Source organism: Melospiza melodia, chromosome 21, assembly GCF_035770615.1.
Source record: "Melospiza melodia melodia isolate bMelMel2 chromosome 21, bMelMel2.pri, whole genome shotgun sequence".
In the NCBI taxonomy this organism is placed as follows: Eukaryota; Metazoa; Chordata; class Aves; order Passeriformes; family Passerellidae; genus Melospiza; species Melospiza melodia.
In genome coordinates this window covers 13,862,746-13,882,580 of record NC_086214.1, presented here as the reverse complement: position 1 = coordinate 13,882,580, position 19,835 = coordinate 13,862,746, and the positions used below count along the sequence as shown (strand labels likewise).

The window sequence follows — 19,835 nt, the reverse complement described above, 5'->3', positions numbered from 1 at the left end:
CATTGGATATACTTGGAGCCTGATTTTCATTACACTATTGACTGAAGGAAAAGGAAGGGAATGTGTGGACAGAGCCCATGAGTGCAGGGAAGTGAGAGAAGGTTGGGCCCTGCATCACGGAAATGCAGGAAAGCTGGGGGATGATGGATGGTTAAGGTTCATTGGAAACACCTGAGGCTCGTTAGGGACACCTGAGGCTCATTAGGAACACCTGAGGCTTGTTAGGAACACCTGAGGCTCGTTAGGGACAGTTGAGGCTCATTAGGAACACCTGAGGCTTGTTAGGAACACCTGAGGCTCGTTAGGGACAGTTGAGGCTCACAAGGGCCAGCAAAGGTCTGTGGGGCAGGGTCTGGCAGATGCTGCTTGTGTTGGGGTGATGTGCAAGGCTGTGGAGCTCTGGGCCCTGGAGACAGTGAGGCCAGGTAAGTGAAAGGCTTTTTCTTCTCCTTGGTGTTTTGGTAATGCTGTGTTACGTTGTCCGTGTGCGCAGTGACGCTGCTGGGAGCCGGGGCTGGAGCTGCTGCCTCGGCTGGGAGGAGCAGGCTGAGGCTGGACGTGGTGTGTCCACTTTGCCAGACCCTGCTGCAGTCTGTTCATTTGTAGCCTGAGCTGTGCTTTGTGAGTTGTTATTTGGTGTCTCCTCTGAGTGAACCCCCATTTCTGTGGCTGCTTTGGGATGTTTTTCTGTCGAGCACCCAGCTGGGTTGACGAAATGTTCCTGTTGGGTGTGGGGGTTTTGGATGCCCTCGGGCGTTGCAGTGCAGCTGACAGGGGCTGGAAACGCTCCCTTTGTGCTGGGTTTGTCTCTGTTGGGGGGTGTGTGCTGGCTGCTCCTGTTCCTGTTTGCTGTGGCTCTCCCAGGGCAGAGGGACCCCGATGTCGGTGCCTCCTGGGGCAGTTCTGGGGTACAGCTCTGAGCAGGGAAACATCAAACTGCTCCAGTCACAGCCAGGGCAGAGCCTTTGTGCTGGGGGACTGCAGTTTGTGTGGTTTGGTTTGTTAAATGAAACATCTCTGCCCTTCAAATATAATTGAGAATTAAATTTATTATTTCTTATTCTTTATAAAAGACAACAAAGCTCAGCTTATCTTAAGCTTTTTATTGCTTGCATGTGAGGTGTAGATAAGATGGATGAGATGTAAGGCTGTGCTTTTATGATGCCCTGGCCCATTCCTGGCAGGACAGCACAAAGCTGCCGTTATTCTGGGCACAAAGCTGCTGACAGCAGCAGAACCTTTCTGGGATTAATTAACACCCGGTAATTGCCCTGCAGTGGGGAGGGCCGGGTTTGTGTGGCAGAGCTCTGCCCCACTGCAGGTGGTGGCAGGACCTTGAGCAAAGGACAGAGAAGGTCCTGGGGGGCCCAGAATGGCCTCAAGTGCTGCTCTTGGGAGGGAAGCAGCTTTTTAAATAGTTCAGTGCCTCGAGAAAAGTCCGTGGTGGTTGTATTAACCATTTAATAATGTAACTCATCCTATCTGGGAGGGTAAACTTTGGTAATTGCAGGGGGAGATCACCTGGTGTCCCTCAGGGAATGGGCAGGGAGCAGAGGGGGTGGAGGAGCTCCTGTGCTGGGGGCTCTCTGTGGGAATCTGCTCCTGTTGTGGTTCAGCTACAAGTCAGTGGGAGGAGAGGTCAAACCAGGACTCAGTAACACTTGCTTTATCCAGACCAAAGATTTATTCACTGAAAAGATTCCTACATATCCAGAATTCCAGTAGCATGGAGTGCACTCTTTTTTTTCTTTTTTTTTTTCCTGGTTGCATAAACTAATACAGAAACTGTTGTTAATTCTAACAATTTGTAATTAATTTAATAGCAATTCTGGAAGACACTCAGTTCATAGAAAATATAAAAAAAAATTTGTACTGTACAAAGTTTACATCACATTTGAAAAGAAAACGTGTCCATGTTCACCATGTAACGACCATTTACATTCACTACTGACGTGGCTCCTGTAGCAGCATTGCACAGCATTGTCACATTGACAGCTCCACGGGGTAGGACGTGTGACACAAACACAACCCAGGGACAGCTTGGTGTGTGGGGCTGGGGCAGCTCCATGGCCCCAAGCTCGGTGCCCAGAGCTCTGCTGGGCTCGGCTGGATGCCCCTGGCTGGCCAAAACTCAGCCACTCACTGAGGCTGGCCAAAACTAAACCACCCACAGGGGCTGACCAAAACTAAACCACTCACAGAGGCTGGCCAAAATAAAACCACCCACACAGGCTAACCAAAACTCAACCACTCACTGAGGCTGACCAAAACTAAACCACCCCACAGACACTGTCAGCCTCTCCTCTGGCTGTGCTGGGGCAGAGGATGAGCTTCGTGTTCAAGGGCAATTTATGGGTGTCCCACACAGCACCCAGGCCAGGCTGGATCCCAATCCCCCTGTTAAGGGCAGGCTATGACACAAAGGGCTCCACAGACAGGGCCTGCCCTGCACGGGAGGGACCAAGGCTCAGTCTGGGGCTGCAAGGAGCCAGGGCCCGTGCACAGCTAGGCCATTGATCCCACACAGAACATTCTGGGTGTCCCAGCTCTCAGGGCCTGCTTTATGCACCCAAAAACTGAGTGAGGAGCACCCTGAGGTGCCCTTGACACCGACTGAGCTAAGGGCCAGTCTGCACCCAGCAGCAGCTCCTGCCCTTCCTTCCTAAGGCAGGGTTCCTGCCCAGGGGCAGCACCTTTCTGCCCTGCTTTGGGTTTGTGTTGTGCTGCTCTTAATTAAGCAGCACTGGGGGGAAAACAATTTCTGCTTCAGGCTGCTGACACACCATCAGTGAGAACTGTAGAGCCCGAGGGGGTCAGGGATCAGGACAGCCCTGCAGTGCCCAGCCATGCCAAACCCATTTCTCTTTTTGATCTGAGACACATTTAAAAAGTCTTTGTCAACACTTGTAAGAGGCTACAATGGACTTGCACACAGGACTGAGGCTCTCTGCTCAACAGGACTCAGGTTTTGTGCCACTTAGTTCCTCACACAAGGCAGCCAAACTGAGGGCTGGTGCTTTGGCTGCTCAGAGATCTGGGAGCTCCCCTGAGCCTCAGGGATGGGAAAGGGGAACCTCTGGTAGTGGGGCCTGCCATTGATTTCCAAGGGGGATGATGCATCTGTCACCTCAGTGTGGTCACTGGCTGTCACCTCCATAACCTCCACACTGTGCACTGGAGGAGGAGGAGGTGGGTTTCGATTTTAAAACTAACTTCTGAAACAAGTCTGAGGTGTTGGGGTCAGGCAGAACCTCCAGGCCCAGATACTGCCTTCTTGGTTACAAGATTTGTTATTCTTAAAGGTTTTTTTCCTCAAAGCAACTGCTTTGGTCCTATGTTTCTCAAACAAAGAACTTGCAAGCTCAAATGTGGCCAACTGTAGGCAGTGGCAGCACTCTGTGTGTGTGCAGGGACACTGCAGCTCTGTGCATCAAGGCCTTAGTTAATGCATTATTTAGGAACAGCTTTTCCTTTGTCCTGTTTCTCTTGCCTTTCCCTGCACTCAAACTTGTGTCTGAACCAAAAGAGGAATTTAGTCCCTGTGCAGAGCTGTGACAAGTCATGAGTTTATTTTTTAAGGCCAGCAATTCTTAATTCCTCTGGGATTGTATGAGAAGGAGCAGGTTTTAGTGTGAGTTCTGTGGAGAAGAGCCCCTGAGTCACTGAGAGCCAGCCCCCATGGCCAGGCACTGCGCCTGCAGCAGCTCTGTTGTGCTGTAGCTGAATTCAGGGTGAGCCAGAGCTGGAGCAGCCCTGCTGGAACAATGGGTGGCCTGGGCAATGCCAGTGCAGCAGGCTGGGCTCTCCTTCAGGAGAGAGCTGACTCTGCAAGGCCACAGCTGCAGGAGCCGCGTCGCTGTTCCACTGCTCTGAGGGCAGAGTGGCTCCTGTGGACCACGGACACAAGGAGGAACCAGAACAGCTCAGCTCTTTCTCAGTGCCATTTGAGAATGGCTGTATTCAACTTAATTCACTGTTTATTATGTTTAAAAAAAATATAGTTGACACAAAAGTATCATGTAAACATTGTTAAATAGCTGCTGGTGCTCAGGCGGACCCGGGGCTGGGCTGATGGTCCTTCAGCCTCGGCGTGGAGCAGCCAGGGAAGGTTTCTGGTGCTGTGTGGGAGCAGGCAGCCAGCATGGTCACAATGACACCGGCCTACAGCTTTGGGTTACTCGGCTCCAGGATTCCCAAGCCCAATCTTTCAAAACGCAGGACAACTTTGCTACTGTTAATGCTGCAGAGAGTGAGGAGGGAGAGGAGAAGGGAGGGGGAAACAGTTACTGAGGATTCATCTTACAAAGCTACTGCCCTATCACAGGAGCTGCCATGAGTTTGGTTCTGCTCTCACATCACTTCAGCTCACCCAAAGAGATGCTCAAGTAATTCAGCAGCAAAACACATGAAGTTATTCATGCAAACATTATCAGTGGGAAGAAACTGCACAATCTGATTTGCCCAAGGGAGAGGAGCAGGAAGTTTTCCCAGGTCTCTACCGTGGGTAGAAGCCTGACACTGGTTTTCAGTGGGCACTTCCTTCCCTTGAAGTAGAAGGGAAGGAAAAACTGACAGAATTTTCTTTGTAAGAGAAAGGGGAGTTTTGACAAGGTACATGAACAGGCTAAGAAACCCCAACAGAACGAACCCAAGCCCATGTGCTCCTCCCCAGGCTCTAAAAACAAATAAAGGGATGTCTCCCCTTGCTCTCACACTGCTGGCAGAGCCAGAAGCACTTTCTGCTCAGAGCTTTCCTGAGAAGGCTCAGGGAATGATGTGGGAGCTTGATGTCAGGCAGCAGAAACCCCCTTGGAGTGTGCTCTCCCCGTCCCTGTCCTCTCCCCTCCAAACCAGTGAAGACAGACCTTTTCTAGAAGGCACGTGTTTGCTGTGGTAGCTGTGACTCTGCCAAGGCCCTACATTGAGTCCTCCTGCTGCCCAGCGATGTAAACAGAAGCAAACTGTAACATTCCAAGGCCTGGATCTGCAAGGGGAGGAGCTGAAGGCTGCTCTTGCTTTCCTCCTCTTTTACACAGCTTTGTAGCTGATCCCAGCTGACCCACGTGGACCTGCCCCGGACACTGCCCCAGCCTGGTTCTCAGTGGGCACAGGACCCTCCGAGCAGAGCAAGGACCATCCTTCCTTCCACTCCACAACTGACCCTGGCTGCAGCGCTGGCTCTGTGCCTGAGGGAGAACCGGCCTGGCCTCAGCCCCTGCTGGTTTGCAGTGCAAGGGCTGTGACAGTGTCCCTGTCACCGCAGGCACAGGGCTGCAGCCCAAGGACACAGCCCCAGAGGGGCTCAGGGACACGCAGAGGTGCAGCAGTGTGGGACAGCCCTGAGCTGCAGGCAGGACAGGCACCCTGCCCTGGGGAGCACCTGCTTGGGCACAGGGGCCCGTGCCCTGCCCAGAGGAGTCGCAGCTGCCGTGGCACAGGAGCCCGGTGTTAGCCACGAGGGTCTCGCAGACACGAGTGGTTATTGAAGCTACAGCCCACACCAAGCCAAAGGCAGAGAGGAGAATCGGATAAAGTGTTGATTATGTCCGTGGGTTAATTTCGTGGTTTGTTTTTGCTTTTTTAATGGAAGGTGATTGTCCAAGTTGCCGGTTAGGATACGACACATGGAAGCATGCAAGGTGGAGCCCGTTATTGCACCAGTAGCTACAACCTACAAAGAAATATGGGAGGGAAGGGAAAAAGACACCATGAGAGTTAGTTTTCAGTTATTAAAAGCAAGCCCTTGAGAACTACACATTGTACAGCTTGACCAGGCTGCAGCAGGGTTAGTGCAGTGTGTGAAAGGATCTGGGTGAGGTGGGGGGAGCTCCACTGCTCAGTGCATGTTCTTTGTGTGAGGATGAGGCCAGAGTCTGGGGAAGCTTTCTGCAGTTTAAAGTTGTTGGACACCACTGGTGTGTCAAGGATCCAGTACAAATGGGGGGGAAATTGCATAGGAGAAGTGGCAGAATTTTCAACCAAAACTCCAAAGCCCCCACACCCAGCAGAGACCAAGCTGCCACCACAGTTCCTGTGTCAAGAATTTGGGTGGTTCTGATCAGGAGTTACAGGAAGAAAGTGAAGGATTATAGGAAGGGAAGGGGTGGGTTAAACATCAGAACAAAGAGAAAGTAAATATGAGCAGCTGAGGAGATGAAAAGAAACACTGAGCCAAGGACACGGTGAATGGGCACTGGGCACAGATGTGTCTGTGGCCTCAAACCCACACAGTCTGAACCACTTCAGAGGGAAACAGTTCCTGGGTCCTTCCCCTCCTCAGGCAGTACCTGCCATTACTATCACTGGGGAAGTTCTGACCACTCTGGGGTCAGTGAGGGCCCTTCCCAATGCTGTTGTGGATATTCTCTGACACAAACAGGGGAATCAGTCAGCTGCTGGAGGGAGGTGAATATGGTGAAGTTGGAAATTAACTGTCTGAGGCTCATGGCTTAGTCACATCATTTCCCAGGAACTAGAGAAGCACAGGAGCAGTGCTCCCACCCTGTCATGTCTGACAGCCCCAGGAAAGCAAATAAAGCTCAGAAATGACCAGTTAGCAAATTGCATGGCATCAGTGTTGTGAGCAGCAGCAGGTACTCACTCAGCAGACTTCCAGAAGTGCCCTGGGTGGGAGAGCCGGCGGTTCAGTTTTGGCAGTTTTTCAAGCATTTCCATGAGGACAGTGAAGCTGGGCCTCTCGCTGAGGTCAAAGGCCCAGCAGGCTGAGAGGATTTCCTGCAGAGGACAGTGGTGGCTCATTCATTATCTCAGTTCATGGGTCAACTGTGCAGACCAGAAAACTGTCAGAGCACTGGGATGTGTGTGAGCCCAGGCAGACAGTGCTCACAGAGGGCCTGGACACTGCCAGAGCCCAAGAATGTCCTGTGCTGAGGATGTTCACTTCTGCACCACAGTTACAGGCACAGGCTAAACCTATCCCATTCTCCTCTGTTCTCTTTCCTGCCCTTTCTCTTTTGAGTTGTGAGTATAATAACTCTTGAAGCAGCCCCCTCTGTCCCTGACAAGCAGCTGTGTGAGGGGCTTCTGCAGCTGAGGTACTTACATTGACCTCTTTGCCCAGGCTGACAGTGGCAAGGACTTGTCTCACTCCCTCTCCGCTGCCGATCTGCCAGATGAGAGCCTCTGCAGGCTGGCTCCTGAAGGGCCACTCCCGTGCCTGCAGCTCGTACCACACGGTCCTGCAATGCCAACAGACAGGTCAGGCCTCTGCTGCTCCTGACAAAGTACCCAATGCTGGCACTGCTGCAGCTGCTTCAGCTGAGCTCTGGGAGGTGCCTAAGGCTGTGCAGCAGCAAACCCTTTCCACCCACGACTTTTGGAATAGGTGAGGAAAATGTGTCCCAGCTGGAATCCTGAGTCTGAGAGAAGGGGAGCACTGACTGAAAGGCTTAGGCCAGTAGCCAGCTTCACTTAGCAAGCTCTCATGGTACTCCTGGGTGTTCCTTTCTTACCCAAAGGCATAGATATCTGCAGCTTTGGAGAAAGGCAGCTTGTCTTCATCTTTCCCTGGGGCCATCTCACGGACAATCTCAGGGGCCAGGTAGCACAACCAGTCATGAGGCAGCTTCAGCTCATTCTCCCTCCTGAGTCCAAAAGAAAGAAGCAGGACTAAAACATTGGTGTGGAGGCCATATCTGTGCTGCACCTGATGCTTTGGCTTTATTTACTCCAATGTTTTTGCTGATGTTTTATTTCTAATTTTCTTGCCATGTTAACAAATATGCACGTGTCAGCCTGACACAGCTCCTTCCTGGCATTAAGGTCTTGTTTGTTCTGTGCTCTGAGGCTTAATCCAAACTCTCTAGCTGTGCTACTGCAACTGTAGTAAGAACTCTGCTAAAAAGGAAAACAAAGCAAACAGGCACAATGCAAACTGAGTGTGTACTAAACCAATGGATGCTTCTTGTGCACTGCAGGAAATGTTTCCCTATGTGACCATTTATCATTCCAGAGCTGGAACCAAGCACTGAAACCTCCACTTACCTTCCTTCCTGAACCACACCCGAAATTCCAAATAATCCAAAGTCGGTGATCACAACTTTCCCATTGTCATAGAAGACATTTTTGGATTTCAGATCCTTATGTACAATCCCCTTTGCGTGGAGATACCCCATGCCCTGGGAAACACAGCGGAGATGGAAATGTTTTTGCGGTTTTATTCTTTCCAAGCATACTCTGCTTTCTAACATATTTCCCCTTCCTACCACCAGTGTCAGGGATTAGCTGTAACTGGGGGCAGGGCCCCTGTGGGACTCGTGCAGGAAGGTGTGGTGAGAGGCTGAGGGAGCAGCTTCCAGTGCTGTGTGCAGCTCTGAGCTCTGCCTGAGGCCCTACCCAGTGGCTCCCTTGGCATAATAAGCTCTTACCTTAATGATCTCCTGTGCTATCTGCCTGGTTTTGTTGATGTCCAGGGAGATCTTGGGGTCTCTCACAAAGGAGTGCAGCGTCCTTCCTTTGCAGAAGCTACAGGAAATGTTTATATATGAGAACATTGCTAGCTCTACAATACATATCCTGTAGAACCAATAGAAAGATCTCTCTCCCTACCTGGTAATGATTGCCAGGTGAGGGGGGTTCATGCAGGCTCCCATGAACAGCACCACGTTCTCATGCCGGGTCTGCCTGTAGTTCATCACCTCCTTCTTGAAGAGCTTCAGGTGATCCTGGTTGTTGCCATCGATCTCCAGCAGCCTGATGGCCACCTCCCCGTGCCACTTGCCCTTGTAGACCTTGCCCCAGCGGCCCTGGCCAATGGGGTCCCCCAGCTGGATCTGCTCGAAGGGGATGTCCCACTCCTGCAGGTACACGCTGGTCTGGCTGGGTTTGCGGTAGATCATCCCCTGCAGGTGCGGCCGCCGGTTGGGCAAATCTTCCACCTCATCCTCATCGTCCTCGGGCTCTGACTTCCCCGCCTCTGCTTCCTCCACCTGTGCCCAGCAAGGGAAGGGAAAGGTGTGCTCGCAGTCCCTCGGGGGTGGCAGAGCAGCACAGGCTGCTCCAGAGAGCCCCGGGGCAAACCATAAACCCACCTGTGCTTCCCGTGCGCCTCCGCTCGTGCCCGGCTGCTGGGCAGCGCTGCAACAGCAACAGAGAGAGCAGTTGGACATCACTGGGGAATGGGGACCCCTGCTGCCATTGGGGAGCAGAAGAAGCCAATACAGAACAGATCCTGACAGTTACAGAAGCAGAGAAAAATACAATTCCTGCTCCATGTAAAAGAGAAGGAGTCTAAGCTCAGTCTGGCAAATGTAAGACAAAGATTGGAAGTGATTCTTAATAATTAAGTGGCAGGAATTGATTTGGCAGTTGCATGGCTCTGTTATTACACTGTGTTCCAGGAATAGATGCTCCCATTCCTACCCCTGGAACACCTGTAGTGGAGCAGCTGTCAATGCAGGCTGGAAGCTTTTCCATGCCCTGAAACTGGGATCCTGAAAGACCTGTTTGCTTGCAGCTCAGTGGGCCGTGCCCTTCAAGTTACAGAACTCCAATTTCTGTTTCATCTGACCCTTCACACAACCAGGACTAGATATTAAAGGCTTGGACTCCCTAGTGTACCATTTAAAATGTCATATTCAGCTTTATAAAACTGGCAATACCAGCATCACCCTCACTGACTAAAGTTACCCTGGGAATTCTCAGGTGTTAAATCTGGTTTTGGCCATAACAAGCACTTCTGGGCTGACACGAGGATTACCACGTAAATGCTGTGCAAATGAAAAGATTTAAAACTCTACTTACTTAGTGTCTGCAGCAGTTTCTGGAAGCTGTGCTGTTTGTGCAGGACTGGGAATTTCTGGGAAAGTAGAAACAGTTATGGTACATCGTCTACACTTCAATCTCCTATGGACTGCAAGTTTTAACACTGCAATAGCAACTACTTGCTTCTTGTTAAGGAATTATAAACTCAACCACAGACAAAGTGATTTTATACTTTTACTGATTTAAAACTATGCTCATCTCTCCTATGCCTGCATGTTGGCTGAGCCCAGTCCTCTTCCATTTCCCCCACCTATCTGTGAAGTCCTTTTGGCTGGGCACAGAGCCATAAAAGTGAATCTTTAGAAAGGAGGAACATGGATGTGAATAGAATCCCACATCAGGAAACAAATATTCTACAGCTGAATATTCAAAGTTCCATCTCAATACATAAATCACACCTCAGATTAGGGGGGAGAGAGGCCTGAGTACACACTGAGGTAAGAGAAAGTCTGGATTGTTTTAGACAGGTTTTTTAAAGCAGAATGATTGTTCTTGGGCAGCATGCAGAGGTTTACAAACAAGTTATGTTTTGGCAGTAGAAGTTGGTTAGTAGAATTAAAACAATCAACTCACCTGGGAAGACAAACTGTTGTCTATGCTGAAGGTAGTAGGCAGCTTTTTAATTAATTGGGGTTTTGTAAGAAAGGAACAGCGAAAAAAATACCAGGAGAAAAAAAAAACAAAACAACACAAACAAGTTAGAGGATCATCAGTGAGTGCCTCATGTGCATACAATGCATTAGTCCCAGGTCACTGCTGGGAACAGATTAGTGGATTATCGGCCTGCTGGGGGGAATTTCAGCACATGCATTTTGGGAGGGCCCTGACAGATGACAGGTATCAAACACAAGCTGTGCCACCTCTCTCAAACAGCCTGGTGGGCAAAGGGAAAGCCCAGGAATGTGCAAGGCAGGCCCACATCAGGTGTGATGTGATGTGCTCTTGTGTCTCAGCTTTGCAGAGGTGTCCCCACAGAAGGTGAAGCTCATGAACCATCTGCGTTTTTTATTTTTTCAGTGAGTCTGAGCAGTTTGTCCCAATGCAAAGTAACTGCAGTGGAATCCTTACACTGAACTGCCTCTGGTCCTTTTTAGTAGGCTCAAACAGCAACTTGAATTCACAGGTCAGAAGCTGATGCAAAATTCAGCAGTGTTGAAGGCCAGATGTAGTAGCTACTGAGCACCATGTGACTTCAGGTCAAATGAATTCCATTTATTCTCACTGTTTAGATCTTTGCCCTTGTCAGAGATACTTGCCCCTCTCAGCTCTGGTTAAAGCTGCACACTGGGGCTCTCAATCCATAGGGCATGAAGGGTGAACTTCTCTCTACCAGTTATGCTTGACAATGGTTTAAAAGTTGGTGTTGATTGTGGGTTATATTTTGGAAAGGTTTGGTAAAGTAATTCATTCCAGTTCTCACTTTTACAGCCTGCTCCAGCAAGCACCTTCCTCCTGACTGAAAGCCCCTGGTGAGCACACATTGCAGGCAGCATGCATTGTACAGCACAAAGGGGAAAGGAAGAGAAAAAAATAGCTTTTCTCTTCAGTCCTTTTCCAAAAAGGAAAAGGAGAAACTTTCCTAAATAATCTGTTCCCTGCAAAGATATCTTGCTGATACCCTTTAAAAATCCGTAAGGTACTTTTACACCTTGTTTAAGGCAGAACCATGTACTCAGAAACCCACAAGTGCCTCTGAATCCCTGGCCAGCTCCTGCAGAGCCTGCTGGCAGGGAGGCTTTACCTGGGAAGTTGAACCGCCCGTCCCTCTGGCCCATGGGGGACGCGTTGGGGGGCGGCGTCGCACTGGGAGGGTTGGAAGACTGGAAAGGTGCTGGGGAGGAGGGAGTGGATGAGGTTGTGGAAGAAGGATTACTGCTGGAGTCCAGGTGGTTTATTGCTGGTGGATGCTCCTGCAAAGCAGGCAAAGACACTGTGAGAGAGCAATAAAGAGAAAGGAAGAGTTCCCCTGTGTCTGCTGCACAACAGCAGAGGGAACTTGTTCCCAGGCTTGATCGTGGCATTGCTGTGCTGAATAAGCACCTGGAGCTCTGCACAACCCCTGCTTTACAGGAACAAAATGTCTCATATCCAAGCCTTGCAAAGGGAAAGCTCACTGAGATCCAGCCTCTCCCTACTGCAGCTCCCCAGGGACTCTGGACATACCTCAGCCACCTCGTACCTTTTTAGTTAGTGCTTTGGGGAGGGTTCCAAACTGGGGTTCTGTGGGTCTGTCTACTGGATTATTGATATCAGATGGGACAGACTCTGTTCTTCTTATTTTTGTTACTGAAAAACAGGTTGGAGAAGGGAGAGAAACAGCTTTAATGAGACTTTTTATTCTTTCCATACAATCAATTACATTGAAGCGCCAAGAATTTGTAGAAAATTACTTACTGGGAAGGAAGGATATTCTACAAGCAGGTGCCTCTTTAGTACATTTGTTGTGACATTTTAATCTGAAAGATAACCATTAATGTTAAATAGCAACTTGTTCTTCCCCAAAAAGAGGAAGCCTACCCTTAATTTGTAATTCTTATGCTAATCTCAGAAGGAGTTCTGGAATGCTCAGCCCCAGAGCAGCAGGCATTCGTATGGAGAATTCTATTATTCAGGCTAATGAAACCACAAACATATCTTAGCATCTGATTTATTTTTAATAGAATTACTTTCACTGACTCTCAGCCAGCAACCATGAAGTAGTAAAATCTCAGTCCTCTGGACTAACAAGCCTGAGAGAGAAACAGAAATTAATATCCTGGCTGTTATTTAGAGATCCATCTCCCACTACAAGATTTGCCCAGGATGAGGTGGGAAGCCTGTGGCAGAGAAACTAATTTGGTTCATTCACGTGTCAGGCTGCCACCTTCAAGTGTGAGTTGTGCCAGGAGCATCCCTTTGCCAGGTCAGAATGACTGAAAAAATGATGCCACTGCCAAAAGTGCATCAAATCAAGAGGCAGGAGTTGCTGCAGGCTGGGGTGAGTCCAGTCCCAGGCTGTTCTGAAGGAGACCATCCCCGTGTGCTCACCTGCAGTACTTACACTTCACCCCGAACATCATGCTCTTCTGGCACACTTGGCAAATCTGAGATAACCAGGACTTTGTAGAGAACCTGCCAGAGACGAGAGGGAAAACTGACATTAGCTGGTGTCAGAGGGAAAATGAACATTTGTAGGTAGCTGAAGTTGACAGTGAGACACCTGACCCGACTCCAAAATCATCTCAGTCCTGTGCCACCACAGCCCTGCCTGGGCTCTGTCCCTGGCTGCTCACCTGTGAGTCACAGCCAGGCCAAAGTCTCTTCGTACCGTCTGGGGGGATCCCTGGGAGAGCTCTGATGGAGAACAAGAGGAGGGTTTAGGGAAGCATTGCTGACATGTGCTCACCACCCTGCACAGAAACCGAGCAGTCACTGCCCCAGCTCAGCACCTCCAGCCATGAGGAGTCACAGGAACACAGCTCAGACTGATTTGCCCCCTGTGAAGTTGCCCTTGTATTTGTTTCCATATGATTGGATAAATCATGATGTTTTATATTCAGGGATTACAGAAGTCCATCTGATCAGGTCTAAGCCATTCTTAAAGTGGAAAGTCAGACTTTACTCCTAATTGATTTACCACAAATTGGTTTACCATCACCCAGTTTTCCTGCAGTGTCAGTAGATTTCAGAATATTCTATTTCACTGAAAATTATCTCAAATTTCTAGACAGGGCCAGCATGACCCAGAAGAATGAAAACATACATGTGAGCTCACCTAACTTTCTGCTAAATGCAGGAAGTAAGATATAGACTTCCATATGCCAAACCAGCATGCCAGTGGTTACAGCACATAACTTCCTGAAAACTCTCCAATACTCACAATTCTGGCATTATTTCCTGAACAAAATCTATAGAAATATTGCACATGTGAGGCAAATCCCAATGTGCAAGTGTCAGCACAGCAGCAGGGCTGGCTCAGAGCCAGTCTCCTCACTTGACCATAGATGGCACCACAGTCTTTTTTATCATTAGTCCAGGGAGCTCCTAGAGGCATCTGTGATCCTCAGCCTCTTGGAAAAGGCTGGAATGGCTAGCTGCTGTTCCTAGAAATGCTGCTGCCTAGTGTGGCCGCCCAAACAATCCCAGCACAGCAGTAAAGAAGGCTGTGAACATCGGGTCAGACGGTTAAATCCTCACTGAATGAATATCAACCAGTCTGGGATTGTCCAGGACTCACCAGAGCCCACAGCAACAACTTCACCCCAGCCAGTTGGTCTATATGAAAAGGAGCACCAAAATCCTTCATTTCTGTTTGAGTTTATTCTAGTGCCTTTTTCATTTATTGCACCAATTATCTCACTCTCCTCAGGGAAATGCTCAGATTTCTGCTGGCACTTTCATTTTACAATCTTTCTATTTCTGAAAGTAATTCCTGAGATTTTTGTTTCAAAGGGCATTAGCTTGGACTTTCATACTTGCTTTTAATACTCAGATGCTTTTGGACACTTTCCAAGCTGCTCCAATCTCTCTCCATTAGCTTCCAAGGTTACAGGTGGTGTCTGGGACACACCTCAGGATGGCCAGAACTCCCAGTGGCCCTGGAGAAACCCAGCCCTGCTCCTGCCAGCCATCACCCACGTGATCAGACTCCTCAGCACACAGGGAACACCCCCCATTCCAGCACATGCTGCAGCTTCCTCAGAAAGCTGCACACAAGTGTCTTAACTTCACTGCAAAGACACTGGGCAATGCATATCCAAATGGTTAGATGTGAAATTCCTGTACCAAGAGGCATCTGTGCCAGCTGTCTGAGGTCACAGATAAGCCCCCCTTGGCTTTAACCCTTGAAACATCAGTATTCCTTTGCCTTGCTTGTGTCATCTTAGAAAATACCAGGTGCAACCAAGTAAAACCCTGTGGTTCTGTGGCAGGCCAAGCTCCTGCTCAGTTAACAGAAGCTCTGGGATAGGAGGGCCCGTGGAGAACCTCCAGAGGCTGCCCAGGGATGGCCAACAGGGAGCTGACAAGCACAGGTTCTTCTCTCTCAGCAAGGCACTGCAGACACCCCTGTGAGAATCTCTTACCGAACCTAGAAAGAAGAAAAGATACATTTTTTTTAGGCTCTGATACTCCTGTGACAGGTACACACTTTGCTAGAGCAGGAACTGCTGCCTGCAGCATGTGCTGTCAGGTTTACAGACACGTGTGGCTTTGCACAGGCTCCTGAGGTCGCTGCATTGCCAATATTTTCCTGCCTACCTAGGGCAGCCTTTGCCGGGGAGAGCCCCAGCTCCAGCCCGAGAGGAAACTTACTTTATTGGAGGAACTTCGTCTATCCTGTTGCCCAGCTGAGACTCGTGGGACTTGCTCCTGGTGAGGGCGGGGAAGTTGGGCAGCAGCTGGAACACCTTGCGGCAGGGGGGCGGCGGCGTCCGCGGCGGCTTCAGGCGGTGCCGGCGCTTGGGCTGCGGCGTGGCCGGGGGGGTGACGGTGATGCTGTGCGGGGCGCGGGGCCGGCCCGCGGGCAGCACCAGCGGCTCCAGCAGCGCCTCTGCCGCGGGACAGGGCTCGCAGGGCGCGGAGCGCGGCTGGCCGCCCTTGCCCGGGGCGCACGGCGGGCACGCGGGGTCCGGCTGCGGGCAGGAGCTGTCCCGGCGCTCGGGGAGGGCCAGCGGCACATCGTCCCTCGGCTCCGCTCCTGTGCAACGAGCGGCGTTAGTGCGGGCCCGCAGCGAGCCGAGCCCGGGCCGCTCGGGGCTCCGGTGCCCGTTTCACCTGGCAATGATCTCCCCTGAGCCTCAGCAGGGCCCCAAGCTGCGAAAACTCAGACAGAGCCTGATCTGAGCTTTTCAGAGACATATGTCTGGGTTGTTAAAAATGCCATTTCTTTCTAAGAGGTGAACACCATCATTCCTGAGCAGTGGCTGGTTTATACAGTGTGGATGGGAAATATCTGACAGCCTGGGACAAGAAAGATTAGAAAAAGGGAAAAACATGAGACCGAGCTGCTTGCTGATTTTTTCCATTAACTAATCTTTACCATTTGCAAATGGATGAACTGTCATAATACCAACAGGAAACATCACCTTTCAGTGACAGATTGATAACTGCTAAAAAGAAAGATGTGGTGCATGTGAGTCCCAGTCTGCTGGGAGAGGCTCTTGTACAAACAGATTGTACAGTGCCTGTGGAAGTGCTAGGGGAAGGTTTCTCTCCGAGCTGGCAATATTTGGGAAAGGCATCACCTAGAAGGAATCTGGTTGTATTTAGTAAATCAAGGATGTGTGTCACTGACCCATGGAGAATGAACTGGAGCATTAGACACAACTCTGAACAGAAAGGGTTAATAAGGACATCATCTACTGAGTAGGAGAGGATTCTACATACATTTATTTCCATTTCTTTATCTGACTTGATGTCCAAACCAAACCCAGCTGACAGCTCTAGACAGGTTTGATCAGCGCACATCCCAGAGCCATATACTGCTCCCAGAACATCCCCAGCAGCAGATGGGGCTGGGCTGGGGACACCAGTGCTCCAGGAGAAGAAGGCAGTGTGTACCTGACTCCGTCACCTTCCGCAGGCAGCTCAGGGCCCCATTGAGCCTGGAGCACTCCTCATCTCTGGCTCCACATCTCTTCATCGTTTCTTTCACCTTTGACTCATTCATTTCTAGTAAGGCATCCAGGGTCAGCTCCTCTGGTATTCTCTGCAGGAAAGCAAGAGAGACCCTTTTGTTGCTCTGTGTACAAACAGCAGTGTCACCTGTTGTGTATTTGAGCAGTGGCACTGTCTCACTGCCGGGGCTGACTCATGGCTCACTCCTGTGGGCAGTGCCCCTCTGGCATGGCCAGCAGTGCCCACAGCTGCTCTCCCCCCTGCCTGGGGTGTGAGTGTGCTCTGCACCTCCAGGGCTGCTCATCCTCTGCTATTCCACTTAGCATTACAGGGGATCAAAATACTCCCCCCCTTGTGGAAAATTTTTGCAAAGCTACTAATAAACCTTAACTTTCTCATTAAAAATAGGGTCAGAAATAAAACAGGTCTAAAACCGGAAAAAGAGTCAGATAAGGATGTTTGGCTTTTCAGTATTAAAGTGAACAGCAGAATCAGTGAGGAAAATTACTTCTTTATTTGAACAAAAAAGAAATGTTTTGACAAAGATAGCGGCCTCCTCCTCAAGCGGTCTTTCCTTCATCAGAGAACCAGCCTTACCCATATCCTGCCTGGAGAGATATCTGTGCAGAACTCCTTCTACATCTTAATGCACCAAAGCCCCACAGTGATAAGGCTCAGATCAGGCAGACACAAAAGATACAAGAGCCTGGAAAACACAAAATGATCTGGTATTTCCTGACACAGAACTGAGCTGTGCCTCTCTCTCCTCCCCCATTCAAATGTTTCCAGTGTAAGTCTGCAGCAATTGTGGTTAATAAACAAAACCAGGATACTTAGCCCAGTTACCCAGGAATTTCCCTGTAAAGTTCTGCCTAAACAAACCTCCCTGTTGCCTATTCTCACAATGAGATCACAAATTTCACAATATTTGGCCTTTATCCTAAAGTTTTGACTCCTGGAATCAAACTATATAAAAGGCTTTGAACTTTATTTGAAGGGGAAACTCAGAAGTGTGTGTCACTGCTTGGTGAAACAAAAAGCTTAGAATCCTCTAGTCCTTAAAGCCCACTTGCAACTCAGAAGCAGACGTGAATGTGCTGAATGTCCTTTCACAATTGCATCTTTCTTAAGCCAGACTCTGGCTTTGAGAGCTGACGCAGGACTTTCAGCTGTGACACTGCCCAACTGCCCCAACCTTTGGAGCTCTGTAGGTGGCAACACAAAGAGTTTCCAATTTTAGTAACTGTGGCATGGAGCAAACAAAAAGAATAAATTAAGAAAGGGCAGAAGTCTAAGAAACACATCCTGTATCTTCTGTCACATGCCCTGAACTGGATGAAACACAAAACACAAGGGAGGCCAGGAATTTAAATGAGCAGTAAGCATGAAGCAGGAGCAGAGCAGAGCCAGAGTTCAATGAAGTTTGGGCAGACTTTCTTTCTTTTTCCCTGTAACTAATCTTTGCAGAATAATAAGCGCACAGACATCACAACTGATGCTGGGTATTAATAATTTTTCTGCACATCTGCACCACCATGATGCAGGACACAGGACTGCCCCATCCCTTTGTGTGCCCAGTCTCTCTGTGCCCAGAGCTGACTGATGATGGTCTCCACAAGGCCCAGCTCTGCTCCCCAGCTCAGCTCTCACACAGACCCTGCCTGAGGGGACTGCACCCACACACAAAGCCCAGGCCCCTCTTCTGCTCAATAGGTTAATTTTAGAAAGACAGAATTGCAAGTTGTAGGAAAGTAGAAAGTACAGAAAAGGAGATTATATTTAAACAATCCCAATAACCTTGAGCTGGGAGAGCTCAGACTTTCTGAACCTGCTGCCAGCCCCCATGACACGCGACAAAAGAAATAAGCCTTCAGAGAGGGGGAGGGAGGGGAAGTAAGAGGCTTTCTTTAAACAGCCACTCATGTGCTGCACATATGTGGTGGCTTAATATAAAACTGGTCAACCTGATCCCTGTAAGATTGGCCTGCTCTGCCTTGGCTGTGTGTCACCCCCCGGCAGGCAGTGTGACAGTGACGAGGGTCACTAGTTCAGGGCGGCTCTCAAACAGGTTCTGCTGCTGCCCTGCCTCAGCTGCTCTGGGGGCAGCAGGGCCCCTGCTCAGGGGCACGTGGGGGGCTCTGACCCCTCAGTGCAGCTCTGGGCCCTTGCACAGGGGTTACTCCAACTCTTCACCACTGAGGGTGAGACATGTGGGCCCAGCTGACCTCTCTTTACCTGCTTCTTCAGTGGGTGCTGAGGCTTTTTTTAAAAACAGCTTTAAAAATGCAGATTAAAGGCTTGCATTAGGACCAAGCTCAACACCACCTCCCTGGGCACACCTTGTCTTGACAGGGAGACCTGCAAGATATTCAGACAGTACTCTACTAATAAGGTCAGATTTAAAAACAGAGAAAAAGCAAAAGACAGAATCTGCTTTCAATCTTCAGCACCTCATAACTGCCAGCAAAATCTAAAGCCTAACCATGCACTGCTCAGCAGAAGGGATGCTAAAAAGTCCAACGCAGGAAATTATTCCTCCCTACAACAGGTAAGAGGACTTCTCCCTGAAGCCCTCGTGCTTATCAGACAAAGACTGCACTTCATGGTGCACATGTCTAAAGAGAGAAAAGTGAGCACCAGTGCATCCAAGGGTCAGTCTCAATTAGCCTGGGTGAAGAGTTCACAACAGTCTTTAATCTTGTCTGGTGTCCAACTTAAATCCCTGAAACATGGCAAAAATGCTGGTATCTAACACAGTGGAGGGGTTATTTTTGGTAAAGATTCCACCCTGCAGATAAGCCTACGTAGCTAATGCTGCTGCAGGCACTCTGCAAAATCAGCCTGACCTGCTCCTCGACCCAGTAGCCACAGCTCTTCCCGTAAAGCTGGACAGTTGTCAAGGCCCCAAATGCCTCCTCTTAAATCAATACATTCCCTCTCCAATCATCCCCCTGTGAAGCAGCAGATGCTAGAAGAGAAAGCCCATTACATAAGGTGCTTAAATTCCCACTGATAGCTCTAAGCAAAGCATGTAAAGATGATCTTAAGAACATCTTGTGCCTGCTAGTTGTTATTTTGCAGTGTTTTTCTGGTGCCCAGCAATGAAGGCACTGAAAAATTGCTGTATTATTAAATTCCTGGAGATTTTATGGGCATTCTGGAAAGCCTCTCAATTGAAATTTCCAGCTTGCATTAAGCTGTGAGCATAAACAGGCCACGGTTCCACCTAACATTACCCTCCTCACTGTTCCACCTCGCAGCAGAGGCTGGAGAGGAGCTGACAGCTCAGGAACAGTATTGTGTCCAGCTGGCTCTTGGGGACAGGAGAGCTGCTGTCACGACTCTTCTGTGGCAGACAGGTGCAGCAGTTGCAGATCCCTCGGGCTGACCTCAAGACATGAAGGGTTCACAGTGCCCAAAGCTGCCAGGGGCACCTGGAGCCCTTGGCAGGGAAG

General features: G+C 49.6%; 1 protein-coding gene across 1 annotated transcript in view; it reads right to left on the bottom strand.

Annotated features, from left to right (window-relative positions):
• Window positions 1-1,665: 1,665 nt before the first annotated feature.
• KSR1 (kinase suppressor of ras 1) overlaps window positions 1,666-19,835 on the bottom strand; it is a 47,806-nt gene continuing 29,636 nt past the window's right edge. The window contains exons 3-20 of the mRNA XM_063174169.1: window positions 16,324-16,471; window positions 15,076-15,460; window positions 14,847-14,851; window positions 13,056-13,116; window positions 12,811-12,894; window positions 12,178-12,239; window positions 11,963-12,069; window positions 11,525-11,693; window positions 10,357-10,398; window positions 9,763-9,817; window positions 9,051-9,096; window positions 8,569-8,948; window positions 8,388-8,484; window positions 8,005-8,138; window positions 7,473-7,604; window positions 7,064-7,199; window positions 6,602-6,735; window positions 1,666-4,240 (exon numbers count right to left, since the gene is read on the bottom strand). Of these exons, the coding sequence (XP_063030239.1) occupies window positions 4,162-4,240; window positions 6,602-6,735; window positions 7,064-7,199; window positions 7,473-7,604; window positions 8,005-8,138; window positions 8,388-8,484; window positions 8,569-8,948; window positions 9,051-9,096; window positions 9,763-9,817; window positions 10,357-10,398; window positions 11,525-11,693; window positions 11,963-12,069; window positions 12,178-12,239; window positions 12,811-12,894; window positions 13,056-13,116; window positions 14,847-14,851; window positions 15,076-15,460; window positions 16,324-16,471 (2,256 nt within the window). The 3' untranslated portion in view covers window positions 1,666-4,161. The remainder of the gene's footprint in view (window positions 4,241-6,601; window positions 6,736-7,063; window positions 7,200-7,472; window positions 7,605-8,004; window positions 8,139-8,387; window positions 8,485-8,568; window positions 8,949-9,050; window positions 9,097-9,762; window positions 9,818-10,356; window positions 10,399-11,524; window positions 11,694-11,962; window positions 12,070-12,177; window positions 12,240-12,810; window positions 12,895-13,055; window positions 13,117-14,846; window positions 14,852-15,075; window positions 15,461-16,323; window positions 16,472-19,835) is intronic.